This window comes from Gobius niger (genome assembly GCF_951799975.1).
Source record: "Gobius niger genome assembly, chromosome: 22".
In the NCBI taxonomy this organism is placed as follows: domain Eukaryota; kingdom Metazoa; phylum Chordata; class Actinopteri; order Gobiiformes; family Gobiidae; genus Gobius; species Gobius niger.
Window position 1 is genome coordinate 224,555 of NC_136873.1, and position 26,047 is coordinate 250,601.

The 26,047-nt window shown below is 44.0% G+C and overlaps 1 protein-coding gene across 2 annotated transcripts in view; it reads right to left on the reverse strand.

Moving 5' to 3' along the window:
* Nucleotides 1–15,837, reverse strand: part of LOC306981637 (dihydropyrimidinase-related protein 2) — a 39,770-nt gene extending 23,933 nt beyond the window's left edge. The window contains exon 1 of one of the 2 annotated variants that reach the window (XM_079581264.1): nucleotides 15,521–15,837. In XM_079581264.1, the coding sequence (XP_079437390.1) occupies nucleotides 15,521–15,766 (246 nt within the window). In that variant the 5' untranslated portion in view covers nucleotides 15,767–15,837. Of the gene's footprint in view, nucleotides 1–9,435; nucleotides 9,495–15,520 lie in introns of those variants that run through there. The other variant, XM_079581265.1, reaches the window with a different exon arrangement.
* Nucleotides 15,838–26,047: the final 10,210 nt, after the last annotated feature.

Sequence of the window (26,047 nt, forward strand, 5' to 3'; positions counted from 1 at the left end):
AGCCTAGGTCTGTGAGTGTCTTGATTCACCTAACCCCCTTCCCATAAATGTGCTTTATAAATATAACTATTCCCACCAACTCCAGTCTGCTTAGGCGTCTCTAGGTGGATATTTTGTAAAGGCTTTGTTTCTCTGTTACCGCTCAATACCTTTTTGAAGCCTCCGTGTACAAAAAGAAAGAAGGTGGATGAGATCCATCCCGGCCTTTTATGGGTTTGCAGCTACACAGCGCGTCATGAAAAGTAGTTTTTCAGTCCAGGTCCGCTGACAACTCCAGGCAATAACAAAACCCTGACATACCACAGCCAGCCATTTCCTGTGCGGCCTTTTGTAATGACCTATTTTCAAAAGTATGATGGGCTCACACACACGTTACATTAGCCACAGTGCTGGCGGGGCGGCTTTGGAAATGCTTGGCAGTTGTCATCTGGAGGTTACGGAGGGGTCTGGCCAAGCCCCAGTCCAAAAGTTGGCCTCATACTCATCCGACAACTGCCCTCCTGACAAGAGTGTCTTTATCGCATTACCACAGTCGCACGCCAACACTTCTGCAAGGGTCAGAGAGAAACCATTACCCTTCAGACACAATTAGTCCAAAGTAAACCTCAAAGAGCAGCAAGGACTGATCTAAGAGAATCATCTTACAAATCTTTATAGAGATACTCATTCATATCAGACGTTCCCATTTAGTTTTCTTGAAGCCCTACTTGTGCGTGGATCAGTCATATGCTATGATTTTTACCATTTAATGTGCTCCAATAATAGGCCTACTATTTTCAATTCATTTATTCAAATGAATTTGATTTCATGCCCAGCCCCTAAAAACACCTAATTCATTCACCTTAGACATTCACTCTCCACTCAGTTGTAGTTTTACTTTGCTAAACTGGGCTAAAGATTTGAGAGTAAACCCAAGTCCAGTGTAGTACTGGACTCGAAGTGCAAGATCTGGGCTAGTATCAAGAGACATCAGCTCGGCTCTAGGTGGAGGGTAAAGGAGACTGGAACACTGGTTGTTAGTTTTAAGTGGTAGAAAAAACACGCAAACATTTAACATGTTTAAATCGAATGGCCATTCAAATGCGTATATAATTCAATTCACAATATCCTCTTAGAATAAATTCCATGCATATCCGTGTAGAGAACGAGTGTGTTTTTGCCCGCAATGACACAAGTTCCACAGCCCCGTGAGTGAATGAATGAATGGAGAGGACTGCGATGGACGAGTTGTGAGGGTAAAGGGAGAATCGGAGTTCAGTTGGGTCAAGATCAGTTCTCTCTGTTCAGATCCAGGCAAAAACTTCAGTCTTTTTGCCATTCAACCAGGCCAGTTCCGCAGATTAATCATGCTAAAAACGTCCTCGTGATGACCCACTGGTTGGCCCCTGGAGCAATGCTGTAAACAAGAATGTTCCTGTCGCTCTTACCGGTAACTACCAGGTATGATGCTTGTCACGTTAGGTCACATGGTCGTGTGACGTAATGACGCAAAGGTGAACTCGCGCAAGGACAGCTTAGGAGACACAAGTGATGAACGGCAGCATATTTCATGTGGTTTTACACCAGCATCACTGTCGCTCCTTCAGTTGGGCAACCTGTCAGGAGAAATGATCTCTTTCCGGTGCTGCCTTTGTGCTGTGGCTCCTGCTGAAAGGGGCCATGGTGTGTCCAGTTCCCTATCCACTGCACACGGCCTTGTGTAACTGAAGTTGTGTTCTAGACCGGATAGTCCGTCTGATTTAACTAGAGCAGAGCCCACACATGACACTGACCCCTGCGCCATGGGAATAGCACGCAAACAGGAAGTGGACAGTCCTCATTGGGTCACTCCAAATTGGTGCATGTCCATCCCACGCGGGTTAGAGTTAAACACGGGCTGACATCAGTGATTAAGCAGAAGCAGAGGTGAGTCAGACAGGTTAAATCACCTACATTACACATATTACATGATATAATGTGAAGTTTTGTAAGTGACATCAAAGTGCTTAAGATATAAAAGGCTGGAATAAAGTGTAGAGGAGACTAGAACTGTTCTAGATATTCATTAACAAATAACCACAAGACTGGACATGCCTTGACGTAGACGACCAACACTTCAAGATTAACCAAGGACAAATGGAGAACGTCAGCCGTCTACATCAAGGCTGTATTGATATATGATACATCAATGAATCAACATTGTCTAAACATCTGTGTTTGTTTCATCTTAAACAGTCCCGAGAGATGAGGAAAAACAACAGGATTCCAGACGAGGATGGAGAGACACATCAGACCACAGAGCCAAAGGTTTAGTGAAGGAGAAACTCACGATGAAGATAAAGTTGATGAATAGTATGGAACCCTATCATCACAAGCCTCATTATTGCACTTTTCCAGAAGCTCAGTCACCTTACGGTTTCATGCTTTGGTTTTATTGCTGCATCAGGCTCACAGATGAACAGAATCATGCAGGCGCAGCACTGTGGTCCTCGCTTCACCTGACATTCAGCCCCAGCTGCAATGACGGAAGGTACATCAAGTTTATGTCTGAAGCACTTTTCACAGATAAAAATCACTACGTGCTGCACAGCAAGGCAGATGTAATAAAAAACATATGATCATAATTACATAAAGAGAAACCTTAACCTTAACACAGGAGGAGTCAGGTTTGCTTGGTCACGGGACGATTTCGATTTCTAGAAACTGCTCCTGATCACCTTGCATTGTGACGCACAGGAGAACTTCTTAAAATGCCCTTACAAGACCTACAAGCTAGTGTTAGTTTGAACTGCTGAACTTCAGATGAATTGAATCCAAAACAAAAGCCGTACTGTGGGTGAAACCACACTGCTGCAAGCAATAAAACTGGAATTAAATCATGCAGCAGTCAGACGCAGGAGAGCTACAAACCAGGGCCATTCATCTATATCACGATATAAAAAAGAAATATCACGATAACAATATATTCCACGATATAATTCACAATGGACAAATTACTTCAAAATCTCAGCCTTAGGCCTATTGGGAAGATAAATTCAGTGATATTGTATTCATTTTTTCTTTTTTTTTACGGCATACTGATTTCCTTGCAATCATGATCTACTCAAGCAGTTGACATCCTTCATTTCATTTTGTTTTTTAAGCAGCAACAGTCAGTGTGTGTATGCTGCTCTGATGGAGCTGAGTATGATATGATATTGCGATAACGATACGGCCCACCCCTACTGCACACTTGAACGTTATCCCGTGTTAAACCGTTCAGCGTATCCAACCAAAATACTACGAGTGCTTTTACTAGAACAATAATAGGGGATTTTAGACACATTTCGTTTTTGTTGTGACTCTCAGAGTCCATAGATACAGACGGCATCTCGTCATAGAAGGGGGCGTGGCTTCGCTGAGGGGGAAAATAGAATCTTTACAGAAACACAATTTTCCCTCTTTTTAGCCATTTTCTGGTGGAATATCAACTTATTTATCACATAAATAAAGTCCAGTGTAAATCGGGCCCATATGGATATTTTCTCACAGCAGATTGTTCAGTAGAAGTGAAAAAACCGCAGTTGTAGCAAGTTAGGGCTGCAACTGACGATTATTTTGGTAATCGATTAATCAACCGATTATTTTTACGATTAATCGATTCATCGCCTGGCTGTGAAAGGTGCATGGAAATTGTATTTTTTTCAATTTTTTTATCACATAGAGCTGAAGTGGCGCCGCTTGAGGACACGTGGATGGAGTCAACTTAAAGTAAACGTTTGTAGGAGGCTCTTTGTGCTAATTCTGCTTTGATTGGACGAGACAAAGACAGATATTCATGAAATTTATGATGTACAAAACACTGCAGACCCTCACTTTAAAAACAAAGTAGGTTTTCATCCAAAATACATAATTTTCATGTCTTTTTTGCTCAATTTTAGTCTGTGTTTACTAGAAAACGATTAATCGATTACTGGAAGAGTTGACAACTCTTTTAGTAATCGATTAGTTGTTTCAGCCCTATAGCTAGTGCTAGCTAACCGTTAGCATTAGCACGATGCTAACATGTAGCATCAAGTTAGCATTCTCCGTTATTCATGTATTTATGGGCTGTTGAACCACTTTGCTCCTCCCCATGTCTTTATTTAGTAGAAACTATGTTCATAATTCAGCATTTGTTAAAGTAGTTTTTGAATAATTAGACAAAGTTTAGATTTTTTCAAAATTGTTTTCCCCCTTAACTGTTTTCAAAAATGACCATATATGGGCGATTCCAGAGATGCCGTCTGTGTCTATACAATAACACAAAGTAGGATATCACTCAATTCCTAAAATATCATTTGAACGGTGTTGGGAATGACCCTCCGACAGTAGAACACATGAGCAGAGGACTGGACTCATTGTTATCCAGGGCGGACTAAGAATAAACCGTAGGACTATTTTAATCCTCTCTGGTGTCACACATCCATTCTCCTGTCTATCTGTGTTCTGTATTCGTTTAGTTTTATAGTGTTAAAGATGCAAACCAAAACTACTGAAACCGGAGCACAATTGTTGTCGGTAGAAAAGCATAAGTTACTTGCATTATTGCCATTTTATACCGACTGTTATTGAACTAAATCGCTCTGAGCAGATAAATGATGAATGAGATTCTAAATGTAAATTCCTGTGACATAATCCAATGTCTTCCTGCTTCCTGACTCATATAAACTAATTGGTCGCCCCATTACAGTGATGATTATACATTCTGGTTTGTCCTGCCAGGAATCTCAGGGCGTGGCGCTCGCTCATGTCCAGCTCACGGCAGATGGACCGAGAGGCTGCTCCCATTAAATATGAATGCTCTGGTTCAAGAGCACGGCTGGGCCCGGAGGCTGACTGTGATTACAGTGAGGGATCAGGGTGATACTGAGAGAAACTAACGGGAGGACTTTCTCCATAACAATCATGTGTTCAAATGTGGATGTTAACACCTTACATCACAATAACGTACAAACGTGCAGAAGGATTGGTTCAAACCCGTTCCCTATAATCAGAGCATCTCTTTAAACTATCCCTTTTCTTAACCACACTAACAACCCAATACAAAGCTTCTATCTCGGGTGATCATGGAGTAATTATGGGCTTTAAAGGGTCGTTTTTGTTCTTAACCTTTGACACAATACAAACCAGAGGGAACAGATTGGAGCCATTCAGTAGTAGAAGAAGAAACGACCAATGCAAGGAGGATTACTCAAAACAGTATACCCAATATACTGCTGCAATAAACAATATCATTGAAGACTTTTAATGTCACAACTAACTAGGGCTGTGCTATTAATCGGAATTCGATTACGATTTCGATTACAACAGTAAACGATTACAAAATTAGCATCATCGCAAAAAATCGATTATTTTTTATTTTTATTTTTTTATGTTTTTTTTTATTATTTTTTTTTTTTATGTTTTTTTTTATTTTTAATTTTTGTCACTTTTTGATGGATTTTTGTCTTTTTTTTGCTGGATTTTTGTCTTTTTTTTGCTGGATTTTTGTCTTTTTTTTAATGGATTTTTGTCACTTTTTTGATGGATTTTTGTCTTTTTTTGCTGGATTTTTGTCTTTTTTTAATTTTTGTCACTTTTTTGCTGGATTTTTGTCTTTTTTTATAGATTTTTGTCACTTTTTTTATGTTTTTTTTAAAGTCAACAAATAATCGTTTGAATAATCGTGATTTCAATTATGACAAAAATAATCGTGATTATTATTTTTTCTATAATCGAGCAGCCCTACAACTAACTCAAAAGCTTCAAAATTAAAGCTTTGTTTAATCTTAAAAATATCCTAAAATAAACATTTATATCATGAAAAAAACAACTGTTGTGTGATGTTTTATTACTTTAGAAAAACGGGAGAAAGGCCAATAAATACTGACCTAAAATGTTTTTCTGTTATTTATTGAACAATAAGTCAACATAGTATTAATGTGATGTCATGAAATGTGTCAGGACAGTAGAGGGCAGCACCACACCTGGCTGTCACACACATTACTTTAGTGAAATCTTTTATAATTATACATACCATTAATTCATTCCTTTTAGAAACAGGACTGTGGTTTCTTGTGTATTTAATGTTGTGAAGTGATGCCAGAGATGGTACAATCCTCGCAGCATCGATGTAGCGTGAGGTCATCATTACCAGGAGCCATGTGTGGTGTCTTGAATGTTGAGCTACCCTGAGGTTCCTTCAATCCCCTTTCAATCAAACGAGTGCAATCCAGCTCAATCCAATGCTATTTTAACGAGTGCCTTTGTGCATGAACAAGCGTAGTAAACAGATCCGTGGTCCCTTCCTGCAGAGTGCATCACAGGTCAGGAATAGGACGTCGATCCTTTTAGGTGTGACATAATCGCTGTGTGGACTACTACTCCCTCTAATCCTCTCAACTCGGGGCCAACTGCTGCGCTCCAACTGCTTTCAACAAGCACAACTCTCACACTCAACCAATTAGGGCAGCGCGGCTTTGGAGAATATCTGATAGCGAATGTAATTAGGTTTGCAATTTTGTGTTTGTTTTAAAATAAAGATTCCGATCCCCGGAGCAGACGGCGGTGTAAGACTGACATAAGAACAGGATCGCATGCATGGTTGTTTGGAGAGGTGTAAACTACAGAGTTACCAAGCTTTATACATAATGAACTAGGGCTGTGCAATTAATCGAAATTCGATTACGATTTCGATTACAACAGTAAACGATTACAAAATTAGCATAATCGCCAAAAATCGATTATATATATATATTTTTTTATTTTATTTTTTTTATTTTGGATTTTTGTCACTTTTTTAGCTGGATTTTTTGTCTTTTTTCTGCTGGATTTTTGTCACTTTTTAGCTGGATTTTTGTCTTTTTTTCTGCTGGATTTTTTGTCTTTTTTTGATGGATTTTTGTCACTTTTTTGCTGGATTTTTGTCTTTTTTTGCTGGATTTTTGTCTTTTTTTGATGGATTTTTGTCACTTTTTTGATGGATTTTTGTCACTTTTTTGATGGATTTTTGTCACTTTTTTGATGGATTTTTGTCACTTTTTTGTTGGATTTTTGTCACTTTTTTGATGGATTTTTTTAAAGGCAACAAATAATCGTTTGTATAATCGTGATTTCAATTATGACAAAAATAATCGTGATTATTATTTTTTCAATAATCGAGCAGCCCTATAATGAACCCCCTGCAGAAAAGATACTTTACTGGCAGACCGATTCATAGACCTTTCTTCCATCAACACTAGCCCAAACTGTCCACTTAGATTCATCTGATTTGCCACTTAATGAGGCTCTTTTGACTCTTTAAATGAAAGAATCTCATTGATGGACAAAGCCAGAAAGACGGTCACAGGGAGCGATATACTGTATTACACATCTATAAACCTAAAGAGACGTTCACCGAGCTCTGATTAACCAGGACTGACAGACAGTTCATCTCCGGTTATGTCAAAGGCTGGAAAATGAGGATGACGTGCTCCCACAACCGCACCTCCAAAGCCCCGCCTATTCCTCACCATCTACAGGGCACCGGCTGCAGTTAGCATGAAGGCTGCACAACAGTAACGTCCACAGTTTCAGGGGTGGATCATTCATGCCACAACGATACAACATGATACAACATGTACTCACTCTCATGATTCACCATTTGGAGCCTTTTTAGAAATTAGGGCTGTGCAATTAATCGAAATTCGATTACGATTTCGATTACAACAGTAAACGATTACAAAATTAGCATAATCGCAAAAAATCGATTATAATTTTTATTTTTTTCAAAAAAAAAATTCAAATTTTTAATTTTGGGATTTTTGTCTTTTTTGATGGATTTTTGTCATTTTTCTGCTGGATTTTTTGTCTTTTTTTGCTGGATTTTTGTCATTTTTTTTATGGATTTTTGTCATTTTTTTTAATGGATTTTTGTCATTTTTTGCTGGATTTTTGTCTTTTTTTTTATGGATTTTTGTCATTTTTTGCTGGATTTTTGTCACTTTTTTGATGGATTTTTGTCATTTTTTTATGGATTTTTGTCTTTTTTTTTGCTGGATTTTTGTCTTTTTTTGATGGATTTTTGTCTTTTTTTTGCTGGATTTTTGTCTTTTTTTTGATGGATTTTTGTCATTTTTTTATGGATTTTTGTCATTTTTTTATGGATTTTTGTCACTTTTCTGATGGATTTTTGTCTTTTTTTGATGGATTTTTTTAAAGGCAACAAATAATCGTTTGAATAATCGTGATTTCAATTATGACAAAAATAAACGTGATGATTATTTTTTCAATAATCGAGCAGCCCTATTAGAAATGTAGAACGTGACGTATTCTTCTTCCAAATGTGGTATAAGTTCTCACCAAAAAGCAATCTTCAAAAAGTCTAGTTTAAACACAGTAAGCGAGTAAATGTATTCAGAGGAAATAATCAAAATAATAACAACAATAATATTAATAATTTCTCCCCCACATCTCCATTAAACCATGCAGATGTTGCGCTGGGCTTTGTCTTTCACTGCCTCTGAATCTACCGATGACACGATCACTGATCTCTCTTTTCAGTTTGTCAGCCCGATTCGCTCCAATTTAATCCACGCAAACCCACTTATCCGCAGACTTCAAGGCAGTGACCTCCTTATTCCTTCTGCGGCATGCACACATCCCATCCATCCCATCCATGCAGCCAGGCGGCCTCATTCACTCCCCTCAGCTTAGAGGAACAGCAGCAGCAGATCCAGAGAGAGTCCCCTCCCTTTTCCAGCTCCCCTCCCTGTTTCAGCTGCACTTTCCATTTCATCTCTGCCTCTGCCTCTCCCTGGATGAACAAACATCCTGGATTAAAACCGCTTACTGAAGATACAACACAAAAAAAACAGAGGTTATTATGTGTGTAGCAAAAGGTGCAATAGATACAATATGTTAACAAAGAGCAGCAGATTTAGCTCCAGTGATGAGACAATGCATGAGAATAACAGAACAATAGTACATGTCTTAATAGTAAAGCTGGTAGCTAGTGTGGCTAATGGAGCACCTAATGCACAATGAACAAAGAAATAGCTGCTAAATAATAATGCTAAATTACAGCTAGCCGACAGATTAGCATCCATGTTTCCACTGGGTTTGAGGAGCCGACAAGTGACAGGCAACACCCCCGGAGGAAGCAGCCTCACACCGGCCTCACACCGGCCTCACACCGGCCTCACACCGGCCTCACACCGGCCTGCCGCCACGGGACCCCGAGCTGGACGTGGTCAAGTCAAATGTGCAGAAAGAAAAAGAAACAGGTCGTGGTTTCGCGGTAGATTTTACGAACGGCGTGAAAAACGACGTCAACAGTCGCGCGCGTGCTCAATTTAAGACCAACGTTTTGTGTGATTTTACAACCGATACACGATTATTCCAAACACACGTGCTGAAAACGGACCGCAAAGGAAGAGATAACCGTGTAATACACCGGTGACCGTTACTGTAACTCACGGTAATGCGCGGTATGTTCTTCTTGCCCTGGTATCCAGACATGTCGGCGGATGGAGCGGGGATTATCAGCCGGTCACGGGGATATCCTTTAAAAACAGATGAAACCGGTCCCGGGGAACAGGTCAGTCTGAGGATGTGTGAGCTCTGGGGCGGGTTGTGAAGCGGCAGTGGCGGCAGGCAGCCTCCCCGGGTCCGATGCAGCAAAGAGCCGACAAGGAGTCAGAGACACAACGGGAGAGGAGAGGCAGGAGGCGGGGGGGGCGCAGGAGGAGGGGCTCCGGCTGGGGCGCGCTCAGATAACAGGCGAACAGCGCATGCGCGGGGGGTTCACACGAAGCTGCAGACCGGAGCTCACTGCACATTCAGGACCGCGGTCAGACTCTCTTTGCTACAAGCGGTTTATGGCTTTGTATTGGATTGTCACGGTTAGTATGATGAACAATAGTGTTCATTTATTCCATTTATTTTAAATTTGTATCATTGTGCCTGTTGAAAGTGAAGTAGGGTGACCCACTGAAATAGTAGTAAAAGTGTTTGTGTAATGTGGGGGACGTGGAGGGACAGGAACAGTTTCATCAGCTGTTTTAGCCCAAATGCACACACAGGGGTCTTTATTTCATGTTGCAAAAAACAAAGCACAGAAACTTAGGGTTCAACATAGGAAATCTGAAATGAAAAAATATTGTTTGTACAAAAATATTACAGGGTGTTCCTGAAGCAAATAGTCTGTGGGAAGAAGCTCTCTCCTTAATCACGCTCATTTAACTGCTCTCAATTTGCAAACGTTTTCTATGGTCACACGTAAGTTATTAAGGCCGAAAGCTGGGCAGTTACACACATTGCATATCTGGACTCAGCGGTTCCGACGGCGTCTGGTTTCGGCCGTGCATTCCCTCATCTTTCAGTTTTTCAGGGTGAAGGATCCAGGAACTCTTTTTGAGGAGATGATATGATGGTGTTTAATGAGAGTGTCCCGGTAATTGTTTTGGCCTGTTCTTGAAACTACTCATTTACAAATGAAGCACTGGTGAGGAGCTCAGGTAAACGGGGGAGATTCTTCTTTCTAGGGAACCAGTAAGAGTTAGTTTAAGCTGTGCATTGTTGTCCCCTTTGGGAAATGTGTCCACTGCATTTGATGCATCCGTCGATGCCAAGGCAATCTGTGAGGAGCAGTGAGCGACTGCAGGGCAGTGCATGGGGGCCCACCTACTGTACATTGAGCCAGGCTTTACCTGGCACGAGAAGGAAGTCTGCATGTTTGTTTCAGTGATGGGAAACTGGAGCACTCAGAGGAAACTCACACACAGCTAGAACATGTGAATTCCCCACAGGAACTACGCACATGAGGGACTAGTCTCTCGCTTTGCCTGGGAATACCTAAAGATATATACATATATATATATACTGTATATACATTGTATAACTACAATCGAAATAAATAATACAATCATTTTATTCTATAAATCATAACAAGGAAGTTATATCAAACATGAAGAAAGCATGAGCAGAGACGGCACAGTTACTGGTCTTATATCTGCTGTCCTGACTGTGCTGGACTCCGGTTTGCAGATTCATCATACTGAGTGCAGAACCTCGCCCTGCTACAACTCCCAGAGAGCGCCTCATTCACAGAAAACAGCATGACTAAAGAGATCAGACTAGCCTTGGCTTAGATGGATCTATCTGAGAAAAAAGGAATGGTATGCAACCCTCCTAACTATTGTTTTACTATTGTCTCTTGTTTTACTATGGATTTGTCTCGGTATGGCCTAGATTAGAGAAAACAAGGCTGGTTGAAGTAGCAGGTTGAAAGTGGCCAAATGCAACAAAATATTCCAAATAGCCTGTTGCCCAATGATTATTTGTTGGCAGCCAAAAATGGAATCCATTGCAGCCAAGAGCCAAAAATAACATCATCTGCCTCTTATCATACCATTTAACTTTTGTTTCTTTTTTTTTTATTTTGTTAAAAATGTGTCAAGTTTGACACACGATTGTGAAGTGAAATGAAATTTATACATGATTTAGTGAAACCAATTGCCTTCAGACGTTCCCTGATGATTTCTGAATGATCACATGTGACTAAATCGAGTCTACCTGTGTGTGATCTAATGTCAGTTCAGATACAGCTGCTCTGTGATGGTCTCAGGTCTGTTAACTATTGTGGAGCAGAAGCATCATGAAGTCCACGAACACACAGGTCCAGGATGACGTTATTGACAAGTATAAACTTGAACTGACTTTGGATCTAGACAGATGCCTGTCTAGATCAAATGGAGGAACCTGGGTGAACGGAGGAACTGGCATTCTGGAATCTGAGGACTGGACGGTCTGTGATCTTGGCCCGTCTGCTGAGGGATCCTTCGGCCCTGGGTCTCTATAGCCTGTCCGTCCATGGGAGTGGATCTCTCCTTCTGTGGTTCTCCCCAAGGTTTCTCTTTTCTCCTGCCGGGTTTTTGAGTTTTTCCTTGCCGTACTGGAGAGTCTAAGGACGGGGGACGCCCACGCCGCTCGTCGCTGCCTTTGGACATTATATTTGCCTGGATTCACCTGAACTTTTAATTGTCATATTTATTGCTGTGTTTTATTGCCTTGATGTTTGTTGCAGCCCTTTGAGGCGACTTCTGTTGTGATATTGGGCTTTACAAAACCATTAAACTTGAAACTTGAAACTTGAAACTAGATCACACACAGGTAGACTCGATTCAATCATTGGGTCAACATGTGATCATTCAGAAATCATCAGGCAACGTCTGAAGGCAACTGGTTGCACTAGAAGGAAAGGGGGGCCGGTACTTATGCATATCTCACTTTTCAGTTTTATATTTATAAAAAAAAAATTGTTTAGGGTCCATAGTGTGGCAAAATGTGGAAAAGTTAAAGGGGGGCCGATGTACTAGTTCGTTTTAGTCTTGTGTATGTAATGAGTTTGTGAGAGAAGATAAAGAGCGGGATGTATAACCAGCCTGTGGCTAAACAAAAAAAACTGCTGATACTTTTCCAATGCCACAGACTGTGAGTAAAGATTAAAACAAGCTTGTTCAAATATGCTGAGCCCTTTTTTTAATCTGAAGCTCGTTCATTCTAGCAATTTGACTGAAAATAAGAATAGAAACAGTAAAAGGATCAAAGTAGGATGATGTTAAGACAAACATATGGAGGTCAGAATGACAAGCCGCTGTTATGGTTTCAGTTCAGTGATCATATACTTCACGACACCTGAACAATAGTGTAGTGCGGTGGTGCAGAAGCTAGCTCTCGTACTTCTCAAGAAGGTTCGGGGGTTCAATTCCCAAACAGGGCGGGGCCTTTCTGCGTGGAGTTTGTATGTTCTCCTCATGTCTGCGAAGGTTTCCCCCAGGCTTCCCGACAACTAAAAACATGTGCAATAGACCAGGACGAATGAGAGCATGCTTGAGATTGCGAGTGGTGGCCCATGGCGTGTTTAGATCATGTGTGTTCATTCCCATGTGCAGTCCTGACAAAATATACAATAATTAATAAATTGTTTCTAATCGGCATCAGAATGTTTGTCTAAATCCTTGACGAGATGATGGGGTCTGATTTAAAGGCGGCGGCGCTGGGGCGTAGCAGAGAATGTGAGAGAGATTTGAGGGGTGTGGTTGAAGAGACAGAGTGGATTGTGTTGCTGATTCTGTAGATCAATATGAAACATGAGACTGAAGCTCACACCACCATTACACCATCCTTAACAGGATCCAACTAACCACTCAGTGTTAACATCCAGGCTGCACTTCCACCAATCCAGGTCAGACCCAATAATGCAACCCCTGGACACTTACTTGTGTAAACTGCCTGTTTTTGCTGCACTCTACCTAACAACTGAAATCAGTCATAAATGTTCAACTTGAATCATGATCTCAGCAATAGCTTTCCAATCCCCTCCACTCAGCTCTTTTGTCCTTCCCACAGTCTGACTGACAGCCCATTCTCAAGATGCAAGTCATTCTCCCAGCCCGGCTCCACCCAGCGCTAGGCTTTACCACACACGTGGAGCATTAAACGCATCGCTGCAGTAAGATGAAGGCACACTCCATCTGTGCCAGTGCATGTCCCACACTGAGGCCCGTATTGATCTTTCATTGAGGTGTGATTTGTTAGAGGGCTAATGGGAAGCTCCATCATGAAAAAGTAGAGTTGAACAAAGAACAGGCGACAGTGGGCGACCATAGGATTCCCCAAAATCTGCAGGAAACATTTCTTTTCACTTGCTCCACTCAGAGGCAGAATGGTTTGTGTTCCTTGACTGAGTGTAGTTCACTAGGCCAGAGCTTTCATCTAATATTTACCACTCATTAACTATTCAAACACTTTGGTCCCACTTTCTTTGGCCACGCCCAGTGCAACACTAGTTACAGTTTATTCAATCCAGACTTGGTGATGGTGGTGGTAGGCTACCTTTCAGACACAGCTGGTCTAGACTGATTGAAATGAGGCATCAATTAGGGTTTTTTCCGATGGACGATACCATTGATACCAGCAACCATCGTGATGCCACGCCCCCTTCTGTCAAAAACACACACTGATCTCCTGTTGGCCTTGTAAACCTAAAGACTTTGCAGGGATTGCACTGTATTAAATCATGAATAGAACTAATATTCACGCTAGTTCAAGTAGCCAGAGACGTGTTCCGCAGCGCTGCTTCTGACCACACGGGGCGCTCTCTCTACCAGCAGCTTCACTGTTTAACACCGCATGGTTCTGCTTTGCTTTTCGGTCGGCAACTAAACAGCTTAGTGCCGCGATGGCTCTCACATCAGAGCTAGCTGAGAGCGCGTGGATTTGGATGTTCTCATGAAGGACTGAGGGGGAGGAGTGAGGATAGAAAGAGGCGGTGCAGGAGGTACGAGGCCACATGGATCAGGCGACACGTGGAGCAGCTTCACAAACGATCAAACTGCTAAATATCGTCCCTTTCACCCACTGTCTCTTAAACATTACGTACAAATTGAGAAAAGTGCTAATAATAAGCTCCAATTTACACTTGTATAAGAGTAAGAGCCTTGATCTTGAGGAGCAGATGACAAGTCTGAATAAGTCGTCCTCCTCTTTTACACCGGAGCTTTAACACATTTCTGTTGCAAAAGTCCATGACTCTGTTCAGCTCATGTTTAGTTTAGATCCATTTATCTTGCAATCTCACATTTTCCAAACGTATATGACATGCAGCCTAAATACAGGCCATGTAAATGTCTTTAGAAATGCGATAGACGATATTATCCATCATGATGATTCACTGTAAACATCGTCATTAACATTAAGCTGACATCGCTCAACTCTGATGAGAAGTGGGCACAGCATCCCTCGTTTTAGCCAATCACAGCGAAGTCTTAAAAAACACAATTAAAATGATTGTAATTTGAAAAATGTCGTGTGCGCTTGTAATTCTATAATGTAGTAGCACCTCGTGTTTTAAGTTGCATTGTTACACCCGCCCACTCATTCCAATACTGCGACATGATTGGCCCAAGCCACTGCTGATCCGCCAGTTGAGAGACACTGAACCAGACCCATAGTGAATGAAGGCTGTGCTGCTCATGCACAGGCCCGTTATCAGGATCAACCATGTTTTAGTCGCCATTGTCGGGGAAAAAGTTCACAAACGTGTAAAAATCAAAGCAAAGACTATTTATAAATCCCTTTTCATACAAACCTAAACTGTTTTGTAGTTGATGTAAACCATGAAAAGCATCTTACGGCCTAAACATTTGTCCTGTAGCCTCATTATCAACATGAGTGAAGTAAAACATGTGTGAAACTGCAGATGATCCTGAGTGTCCACCATAAGTCCGATAGCCTTGTATAGACTGCACAAACATCACACTTCAGCAGTCACACCAAAAACCCTGGACCGTAACCATGGATACCAAACAGTACCAGCGATTTTTTATGACAAGTATGAGCCCAGGCAGCCACTCCCTCTGCCTCCGCCACTCTACCCTGTTACATCACGCTGCATCATGGGAAATGTAGGCAGTGCAACTTCTCTCCAACTCGTACATCCCCGACACCTGCCCAGCCCTCACGCGCACGCACCTCACTATGATCCATGCATAAAGCTCACCCTGTGGTCCAGGTTCTGCAGCGCCTCCTTGCCTCTGCTCTCCCGGATCTGCACCTTCCTCGTGGGCTGGGAGGTCTCCGTGAGCCGGTCGTCGGTCCCGCCGCCGCTGCTGCGCCCCCGGCCCCGGCACGCGTCCAAGCCCAGTCCCGCGCCCTCGGCTCCGTCCACGGGGCAGAACACGCCGCAGAACTGGCCCTGTCTGGTCATCGGGGGGCTCAAGGAGGCCACTTCCCCGGAGCGAGACATGTCCTCTTCTAGGCGGGGGTGGGAGGCGAAGTGTGGGCGCAGACGCAGGGAGTGGAGCGAGCTGGGAGATGGAGCCTCGTGCGTCTCTCCGCGGACAGAGGATGGACAGACACCGCCTTTGTTTGGTTTGGATACGGGGAAGTCCGCGAGATCCGACTGCAGAGAGGAGAACCAGAAAGTCCGCAGTGGGTTTTAACATTTGAGTCGATCACAGATGATGTGTCGAGTCACAGTCTTAGATGCGGTTCCAGACCAGACTGTATGGGAGGATGTCGGATTGGAAAAGGAGATAAATTACCTGTAGCCCGTCTCTATGCACTGGTGTCGCTTCTATTCCAGGTTTTCTTCCGTGAATCGTATCAGAGCCGGACCTGGAGGGAGGGAGGGAGGGAGGGGGGCTGGAGCGCGTCAGATGGCACGGAGTTTGGCACAAAGCAATAAGTGATGAGATCATGTGGTGATACCAGGGCGCAGCGGGTCGTGTCCAGGCGTTTAGTTTGGAGTTTGGCAGGAGTGAAGGCGGCGCGAGGCTCTGGGGCGCGAGGCACTGGGGCGCTGTCCTTCAGCACCACTGCTCACTGTGTGGTGCAGATGAGGTGCAGATGTGCTCCCAGTGATGTCCCCATGGCCACATCTGCAGGATCCTCCCAAGAAGCGTTACTTTGTGATCAGAAAGAGCAGCTCATATAGATCACACATACAAGGCTATGGAACAATGGTGTAACTAATACATATTCAACTAAATATCAATGCAATTAGTGACAGTCGTGTTGAGGTCAGACTGTTGTTTGGTCAGGTGGGTCAAGTGTCTTGCTCAATGACACAATGACAGTGTGCACCTTCAGGAGGCGGGAGTCGAACCCCAACCTTCCCATCATGAGACGACCCAGCACTTCACCAGTGCATATGAAAACATCACTTATTTAGAAAGAGAACATCAGTTACAAGTTCCTCATTTGCATAATGACTTTATTTCAGTGAAGCAGCAGTTTTAACAAGGAAATGTTGAGCAGAAAAGTTATTTTTATTTGAATTTTTAAGCTGCTAACAGGAAGTGACATAGAGGAAGGTACAATTCCATAGATACAGACGGCATCTCTGGAATCGCCCATATATGGTCATGTTTGAAAACAGTTAAGGGGGATTTTTTTTATTTTTTTAAATGTATATTTTCTCTAATTATTCAAAAACTACTGTAACAAATGCTAAAATATGAAAATAGTTTCTACTAAATAAAGATACAAAGACATGGGGCGGAGCAAAGTGGTTCAACAGCCCATAAATACATGAATAACGGAGAATGCTAACTTGATGCTACATGTTAGCATCGGGCTAATGCTAACGGTTAGCTAGCACTAGCTACAACTGCCGTTTTTTCACTTCTACTGAACAATCTGCTGTGAGAAAATATCCATATGGGCCTGATTTACACTTGACTTTATTTATATGTGATAAATAAGTTGATATTCCACCAGAAAATGGCTAAAAAGAGGGAAAATTGTGTTTCTCTAAAGATTCTATTTTCCCCCTCGGCGAAGCCACGCCCTCTTCTATGACGAGATGCGTCTGTATCTATAGCAGTTTGACTCACTCATTTCACTTAACACGGTCGGCACGGCAACACTTTAAAATGGTTTATCTTCATCTATGTCACTTCCTGTTTGTGTCCAATAAGGAAGTGGAACTATGAGCATCATAAAAATGGCCAAACTAAGGAAAGCCGGGTACTATGTTTGGCAAAATCCTAAAAATATATTGCGTTAACTATGTTTTAGCAAAAATTGTGTCTAACGTGTCATATGTAAAAGCATTACATTAACATGTAATACAATTATAATTGACCTTTTTTGTGATAATATTTCTACTTTACGATGGAGCTCAGCAGCTCTGTGGTCACTCACACCCATAAAACACACAGGACTGATTATACTGGTATATTCCAGGATTCAGTATTGTTTTTTTGTTTTTGTTTTTTTTTAATATAAACACGCTGTGGTCACTAGTTTTAAAACTACTACAGTTTCAAAAAGCCTTTGACAATTCTGAAACCCAGAGGGGATGGGAAATGGTCAGAGGAGTCAGTTATACAATGCTATACACTGGAGAATGGGATTCTCCATGTTCTTGTGTAGCTCATGTTTAGCCATAGCGATGTCTTCGGTCCTCGTATTGATCTGATGTGGGAAACGAGCAGTTTCTGAGCAGCAGGACACATTTAGAATCTGCTGAGTCATGACCAACTGACCCACGGTTTATCAAGCACCACAGACAAGAGTGCACCAGTGTATTACAGTGGATTTACTTCAAATGTACATCACAACTTCATGTACCAAAAGGAGAAGTGCAGAGTTGAGTTTTTCAGGAGCCACATGATGAGCGTTTGTGCTGACCGCGATCCACACACTGCAGATTTGAGCTGCGTTTGACGTGCACTGCAGATGAAAGGGACAATATATTTCTTTAGAGAAATCAATTTGCTGTTAATTACCAATTGTTAATTACCGCTTGTGTTTCTACATGCAGACTCTAGACAAATACTACAATGATTGAATAATTCTAAGTTGTTTTAAACACACTCACACACAGTCACACCATTCGCTAAAAACTAAATCAAAAGTACAAATACACCAGTGTTGTAATTCATTTTGTGCAGTACTTTGGGAGCACCAGGAGCTTGGTTACCTTGTTCAAACGGTTGTGCTTTTGGCACTCATGACTCCACACGTTTAAGTCCAATAGCAACGCAGGGCTAAAGCGAACCCCTCCCCAATGGAGAGGCTCCAGTCGATGGACACGATGCTAAAGCGAACCCCCTCCCCAATGGAGAGGCTCCAGTCGAGGGACACGATGCTTAAGCGAACCCCCTCCCCAATGGAGAGGCTCCAGTCGATGGACACGATGCTTAAGCGAACCCCTCCCCAATGGAGAGGCTCCAGTCGATGGACGCCATGCTAAAGCGAACCCCTCCCCAATGGAGAGGCTCCAGTCGAGGGACGCGATGCTAAAGCGAACCCCTCCCCAATGGAGAGGCTCCAGTCGAGGGACGCCATGCTAAAGCGAACCCCTCCCCAATGGAGAGGCTCCAGTCGATGGACGTGATGCTAAAGCGAACCCCTCCCAATGGAGAGGCTCCAGTCGATGGACGCGATGCTAAAGCGAACCCCTCCCCAATGGAGAGGCTCCAGTCGAGGGACGCCATGCTAAAGCGAACCCCTCCCCAATGGAGAGGCTCCAGTCGAGGGACGCGATGCTAAAGCGAACCCCTCCCAATGGAGAGGCTCCAGTCGATGGACGCCATGCTAAAGCGAACCCCTCCCCAATGGAGAGGCTCCAGTCGATGGACGCCATGCTAAAGCGAACCCCTCCCAATGGAGAGGCTCCAGTCGATGGACGCCATGCTAAAGCGAACCCCTCCCCAATGGAGAGGCTCCAGTCGATGGACGTGATGCTAAAGCGAACCCCTCCCCAATGGAGAGGCTCCAGTCGATGGACGCCATGCTAAAGCGAACCCCTCCCCAATGGAGAGGCTCCAGTCGATGGACGCGATGCTAAAGCGAACCCCTCCCAATGGAGAGGCTCCAGTCGATGGACGCCATGCTAAAGCGAACCCCTCCCCATGGAGAGGCTCCAGTCGATGGACGCCATGCTAAAGCGAACCCCTCCCCAATGGAGAGGCTCCAGTCGATGGACGCCATGCTAAAGTGAACCCCCTCCCCAATGGAGAGGCTCCAGTCGATGGACGCCATGCTAAAGCGAACCCCTCCCCAATGGAGAGGCTCCAGTCGATGGACGCGATGCTAAAGCGAACCCCTCCCCAATGGAGAGGCTCCAGTCGATGGACACGATGCTAAAGCGAACCCCTCCCCAATGGAGAGGCTCCAGTCGATGGACGCCATGCTAAAGCGAACCCCTCCCCAATGGAGAGGCTCCAGTCGATGGACGCCATGCTAAAGCGAACCCCTCCCCAATGGAGAGGCTCCAGTCGATGGACGTGATGCTAAAGCGAACCGCTCCCCAATGGAGAGGCTCCAGTCGATGGACGCCATGCTAAAGCGAACCCCTCCCAATGGAGAGGCTCCAGTCGATGGACGCCATGCTAAAGCGAACCCCTCCCCAATGGAGAGGCTCCAGTCGATGGACGCGATGCTAAAGCGAACCCCTCCCCAATGGAGAGGCTCCAGTCGATGGACGCGATGCTAAAGCGAACCCCTCCCAATGGAGAGGCTCCAGTCGATGGACGCGATGCTAAAGCGAACCCCTCCCCAATGGAGAGGCTCCAGTCGATGGACGCGATGCTAAAGCGAACCCCTCCCCAATGGAGAGGCTCCAGTCGATGGACGCGATGCTAAAGCGAACCCCTCCCCAATGGAGAGGCTCCAGTCGATGGACGCCATGCTAAAGCGAACCCCTCCCCAATGGAGAGGCTCCAGTCGATGGACGCGATGCTAAAGCGAACCCCTCCCAATGGAGAGGCTCCAGTCGATGGACGCCATGCTAAAGCGAACCCCTCCCCATGGAGAGGCTCCAGTCGATGGACGCCATGCTAAAGCGAACCCCTCCCCAATGGAGAGGCTCCAGTCGATGGACGCCATGCTAAAGTGAACCCCCTCCCCAATGGAGAGGCTCCAGTCGATGGACGCCATGCTAAAGCGAACCCCTCCCCAATGGAGAGGCTCCAGTCGATGGACACCATGCTAAAGCGAACCCCTCCCCAATGGAGAGGCTCCAGTCGATGGACACGATGACCAGAAAGACCCAGTTCTATGTACCATCATTCAAATGTAGTTCCTAATTAGACATCATTTTGAGCCCACAGTGCAGAGTCACTTGTAGCTCCCTGTAGCACGGCAGAGGTCAAAGGTCGTGCACAACACACTCCTCCTGTCCGGTGTGGCTCAACGGACACACAGAACCTAAGGCCTCATCATCAGCCAGAAAGATAAGATTGAATGAATGAGATTACCACTTACCGGAGACTGAAGCTGATATATATATATATACATATATATATACACATATATTTTACAAGCAGAAATGGAGCCGAACAGACGGGTCAGAGCCACACGTTGACGCCGACGTCCAACACTAAACAATCCAACGTTAAATACATTCCGAATGAATGAGAAAGCAGTTGGTTTTCATCTACTCACCCATGTACATGACGACCCGCGAGTCGGAGACGGCACCAGACTTTTCCCCTCGGCCTCTTTATACTCGTCAGTTTGGACTCCTTTTGGACATCATACCTGTTATTTGTTTTTTCCCGTCATGTCATCTGCTGAAAACTCAGCTGCTCAAATAAAAAGAACTGAATGAATGAATGATTTGTACACAAGATGCCAGCTCCGTCTTCATCAATGCTGTTGTTGCGCCAGGCAGACGATCAGTAAATAACGGTTACACCATGTTTTATTTAGGGTCAGACCTGAATAATTCAAATTAAAAATAAACATCCTTCTGTAAAAAAAAAAAAAAAAAGACCTTAACCCTAAAACTAATATAAGATGTGGTATGAAGTTGCTCTTGTAAATGTATTTGTGAGTCCAGGTAAATGGACATTAGTTCCATGATCACGGCCCACCTCTGGTCCTGGTTTTGAGTAGGACGGCCCACCTCTGGTCCTGGTTTTGAGTAGGATGGCCCACCTCTGGTCCTGGTTTTGAGTAGGACGGCCCACCTCTGGTCCTGGTTTTGAGTAGGACGGCCCACCTCTGGTCCTGGTTTTGAGTAGGACGGCCCACCTCTGGTCCTGGTTTGAGTAGGACGGCCCACCTCTGGTCCTGGTTTTGAGTAGGACGGCCCACCTCTGGTCCTGGTTTTGAGTAGGACGGCCCACCTCTGGTCCTGGTTTTGAGTAGGACGGCCCACCTCTGGTCCTGGTTTTGAGTAGGACGGCCCACCTCTGGTCCTGGTTTGAGTAAGACGGCCCACCTCTGGTCCTGGTTTTGAGTAAGACGGCCCACCTCTGGTCCTGGTTTTGAGTAGGATGGCCCACCTCTGGTCCTGGTTTGAGTAGGACGGCCCACCTCTGGTCCTGGTTTTGAGTAGGACGGCCCACCTCTGGTCCTGGTTTTGAGTAGGATGGCCCACCTCTGGTCCTGGTTTGAGTAGGACGGCCCACCTCTGGTCCTGGTTTTGAGTAGGACGGCCCACCTCTGGTCCTGGTTTTGAGTAGGACGGCCCACCTCTGGTCCTGGTTTTGAGTAGGACGGCCCACCTCTGGTCCTGGTTTGAGTAAGACGGCCCACCTCTGGTCCTGGTTTTGAGTAGGACGGCCCACCTCTGGTCCTGGTTTGAGTAGGACGGCCCACCTCTGGTCCTGGTTTGAGTAGGACGGCCCACCTCTGGTCCTGGTTTTGAGTAGGACGGCCCACCTCTGGTCCTGGTTTGAGTAGGACGGCCCACCTCTGGTCCTGGTTTTGAGTAGGACGGCCCACCTCTGGTCCTGGTTTTGAGTAGGACGGCCCACCTCTGGTCCTGGTTTTGAGTAGGACGGCCCACCTCTGGTCCTGGTTTTGAGTAGGACGGCCCACCTCTGGTCCTGGTTTTGAGTAGGACGGCCCACCTCTGGTCCTGGTTTTGAGTAGGACGGCCCACCTCTGGTCCTGGTTTTGAGGAAGACGGCCCACCTCTGGTCCTGGTTTTGAGTAGGACGGCCCACCTCTGGTCCTGGTTTTGAGTAGGACGGCCCACCTTTACAGGCTTCACATTCCCACAATTGTAGATATTTGTACAAGTCTTGGGTTGGAGGATCATATTTTTGTTGGCGCTGCTGAAAGGATGTCAGAACCATTTGAACCAGCATTAGAAGGACTTTTTCAGACCTTATATTTAAAACCATGAGCAGGAGGAAACTCGTATATGGAAGAGGGAGATTCAGAACCTTTCAAATATTTGACCATAAAGACAGGGTGCTTTTAACTCATTCATTTAGTCTTTTTTTCCTTCTTTATCTGGGTTCTAAACTGCACCATATTGATTCTTTGTCTTGGCAAACTCATGCCTCAAACTCACTGACCTCAGCTGAGCTGCAAAATAATAGTTTTCTAAGTTCTTTTGGACACGTAAGGGTTGTAAGTTTCATTCTTGGAGGCTTATTCTGCCAAATACATTTAAAGAGCGGATTTTAAATCAGATTATTATTATTTCTTTCTTATATGTCACTTAGTCCAAGAGTAGTTCTGGAGTTTACTCTTGGTACTTGTTGTACTTGGAAAACCAAATACTTTCTGAAGTTTGTAAATACTTGCACAGTGTTGCGCAGTGACTGGCAGTTTGAATCCGTTTAAGTCGCATTGAACAGAAAAACGACCCGAGCACAAAGCACCATGGGAAGGATTGGAGCGGCCGAGTCCTGTTTCCATGACGACCACGTGGCAGGCTGTGGGCTGTTAACGGTCAGACCAGAGCCATTGTCTGGAGGAGGCTGGACGGTCCCGACGTGGCTGCCTCTGTTTCTATGGGGACGAGTGAGAGAATGTTGGACAGTGAAATAAATCCTACAGCTGAAGGAGGTTTCTGTTTGAGTTGTGTCTCACAGAGAAGATCATGCCCATGGTAAGTATTAACCAGAGTTTTATACCAATGGCACAGTAGTGACGCGCAGGTCAACCCCATACCTGTGGATTCGGTCGGGTCGGGTACCTCAAATACACAGCAAACCTCGGGCGCAGGTGGGTCAGGCTTACATGGTTTACAACATACAGTGCATGTTTATTCATAAATGCCATGAAAAGTTGGCTGTTATTTGTTGAATGTTCAGTTTTATGGGGAAAACATATCATTAGCATGAAAAACCAAGGCATTCCTCCACATTATAATTCTCTATTTACATTTAAAAAGCCTTTATTTTGCTGGGCTGATGAGTGTTCAAATCTTTAAAACATAATGCTGCATAGCGTAGCACCACCAAGTATGGAGTGACTGAATAATGCAATGTAAAGCGCATATAAACCAGTGCATTCTGGTTCTTCTTCGATGTATGTCACTTCTTGTGCCTATGGATCATTAATAAACAGCACAACAAATGTCAAACCAGGAACATGGTAAAAAATGGTCTGACCTTATGAAGCGCTTTACATTAAGGAACCACCCATGCACACTCTCATTCATACACCGATGTACGCAGACACTGGGGCAAGGTGGGTGAACGTGTCTTGCCCAAGGAGACAAAAACAGTGGATTCGAACCCCCGCCCTTCCTTCCTTGGATGAAGGTTGGTAGGGAACTGACAAGTGGTTTGATGTGGAAGTCAATATTTTTAGATAGAAGCTCAGTGAGGGATTCATTTCCACTAATTATGGGTCTCCCTGGTGGGTTTTTCGAGTTCTTCTGGACCTGTGGAAGCATGTAGAACGTTGGAATACGTGGGGTTTTACATTGTAGAAAGTCATCTTTAGCATGTGTGAGTAGGGTTGTGAGCTCAGATTTAAGTTCCTCTAGTGGGTTTGAGTGTAGAGGGATGTAATACTTCTGTAACATACTGGTCTCTCCCCCAAACCACTGCATCCTTCATCTGCTCGTTTGATAATATTCTTTCATCAGTAGACGATCCATCTAATGCCTCCTTCTCTTCTTGCGATAAGTTATAGGCGGGTTTTCTTCTTGATGTGAAGAGGGCATCTATGTCAGGAGTCACTTTTTTATAAAATACATTTGGTGTGAATGTGGACTTAGGTTTGAACTGCTTAGTTTTACTCTGGTACTCTTGGCGCCTTCGAGTCCTGTTGTCCTTTTTTGGTCTTGAGTCTAAAAAAGGGTCTGATCTTCAACTCCAGAAAAGTCATCTTGGCTGTTCGGCAATTGAAATGAGACACTTCTTTTTCTTTCTCTTTGATGGTTTTTCTTGTCGATATTGGTCCTCCATCTGTAGACCTTATTCTCTTTATAGTCCAGCTGGTCTCTTTTGAACTTGTTTTAAGTCTCGTTGCAGTTTGTCCAATCCTTCTTTTATTTCCTTCTCAAAAGGTCGTTTGTGCTCTTTATACTGGACCGAGAGCTCGTCCTTTAATGTTGTCATCTCATTCTGGATTAGGGTTTGCTGCTTCTTATGAGGTCTACAGAACATTTATTCAGAATAGCTTCCCATTTTTTTGTGAATTCAATATCATCTGCTCCAAATGATGGGAATTTACTTATTCTCAGTCCTCGAGGCATCATTTTCTCTCTCCAGGAGTCTGATGAGGTTGCCATGTGCAACTGCAGCTTAGCATTCTTCTCGGACACTCTTTTTAGGTCCAAAAAAAAAAGCTCTAGCATCATGTGGTTGTGTGAGACTTTCATCAATAGTGTGTCAGGGACTATGATGCTCTCACCTTCTTCTTTACAGTATGAAAAGCAATCAGTTTTTATGGTGAAAGGCTGATGTTCGTACGTTCAATGAATGGAGCCGCTCCAGTTAAGATGATCCCAAGGTTTCCTTTGCAAACAGTTGAAAACATTGTGAGGCTGGAGTGCTACTCGGATGTTGTATAAACTTGGCTCTTCAGTGCAGGGATCAGTTTCAGCAAAACATCAAACAAACTGAGGCACTCCAAAAGTAGAGATGATAAAAAGCCTTTATTTAAGCATGGCTGGATAATGTTGTTTCGGCTCTAGGCCTTCCTCAGGACAAGCTCGAGATGCTGCCTCTGTACAGCTATACAGCATTGGTCACATGTCCCAAGTGGGCTGGTCCAAGGTGGGTGTGTTCATAGTCACCTGGTTTGTAGAATACAAAACATTAAAATATGTACAATACACTGTTCTTTACAAAACCATAGAGAGAAATGCAAATAATTCATACATTTGACACAAATACTGACAAATCTAATTCTCCATGAGGCCAGGGTACTCCACAGCTTTGAGGGTCTGATAGTCTCTTGTATTTGTTCTAAGCCACACATTTTAAGGCTTTTGCGATTCCCATGGTGAACATCTTTAATGCATGGCCATACAGGGGGTTGCTAGTTCTTATTGCTTGTTTGTGTTCTGCTAGTCTGTTTTTCAGTTTGCGTTTTGTTCTGCCAACATAAAATCGACCGCAGGGACATTCAAGTCTATAACAGAGGTGGCGCTGCAGTTGATGATGGTTTTAATGTTGTGAGTCTGACCTGATGTTGTGTCCGTGAAGATGTTCGTTCTTTGTATATTTTCACAAAAAGAACAGTTAGCACATCGATAGCACCAGCTTTAGTGCTGAGCCATGTTTTATTGGTGAAAGACGACTGTGAACCAGCTGATGACCAAGAGTGGGGGCTTTCCTGAAGCTAATGCTGGGGGTCTCTGGGAGAGCGTCTCTCA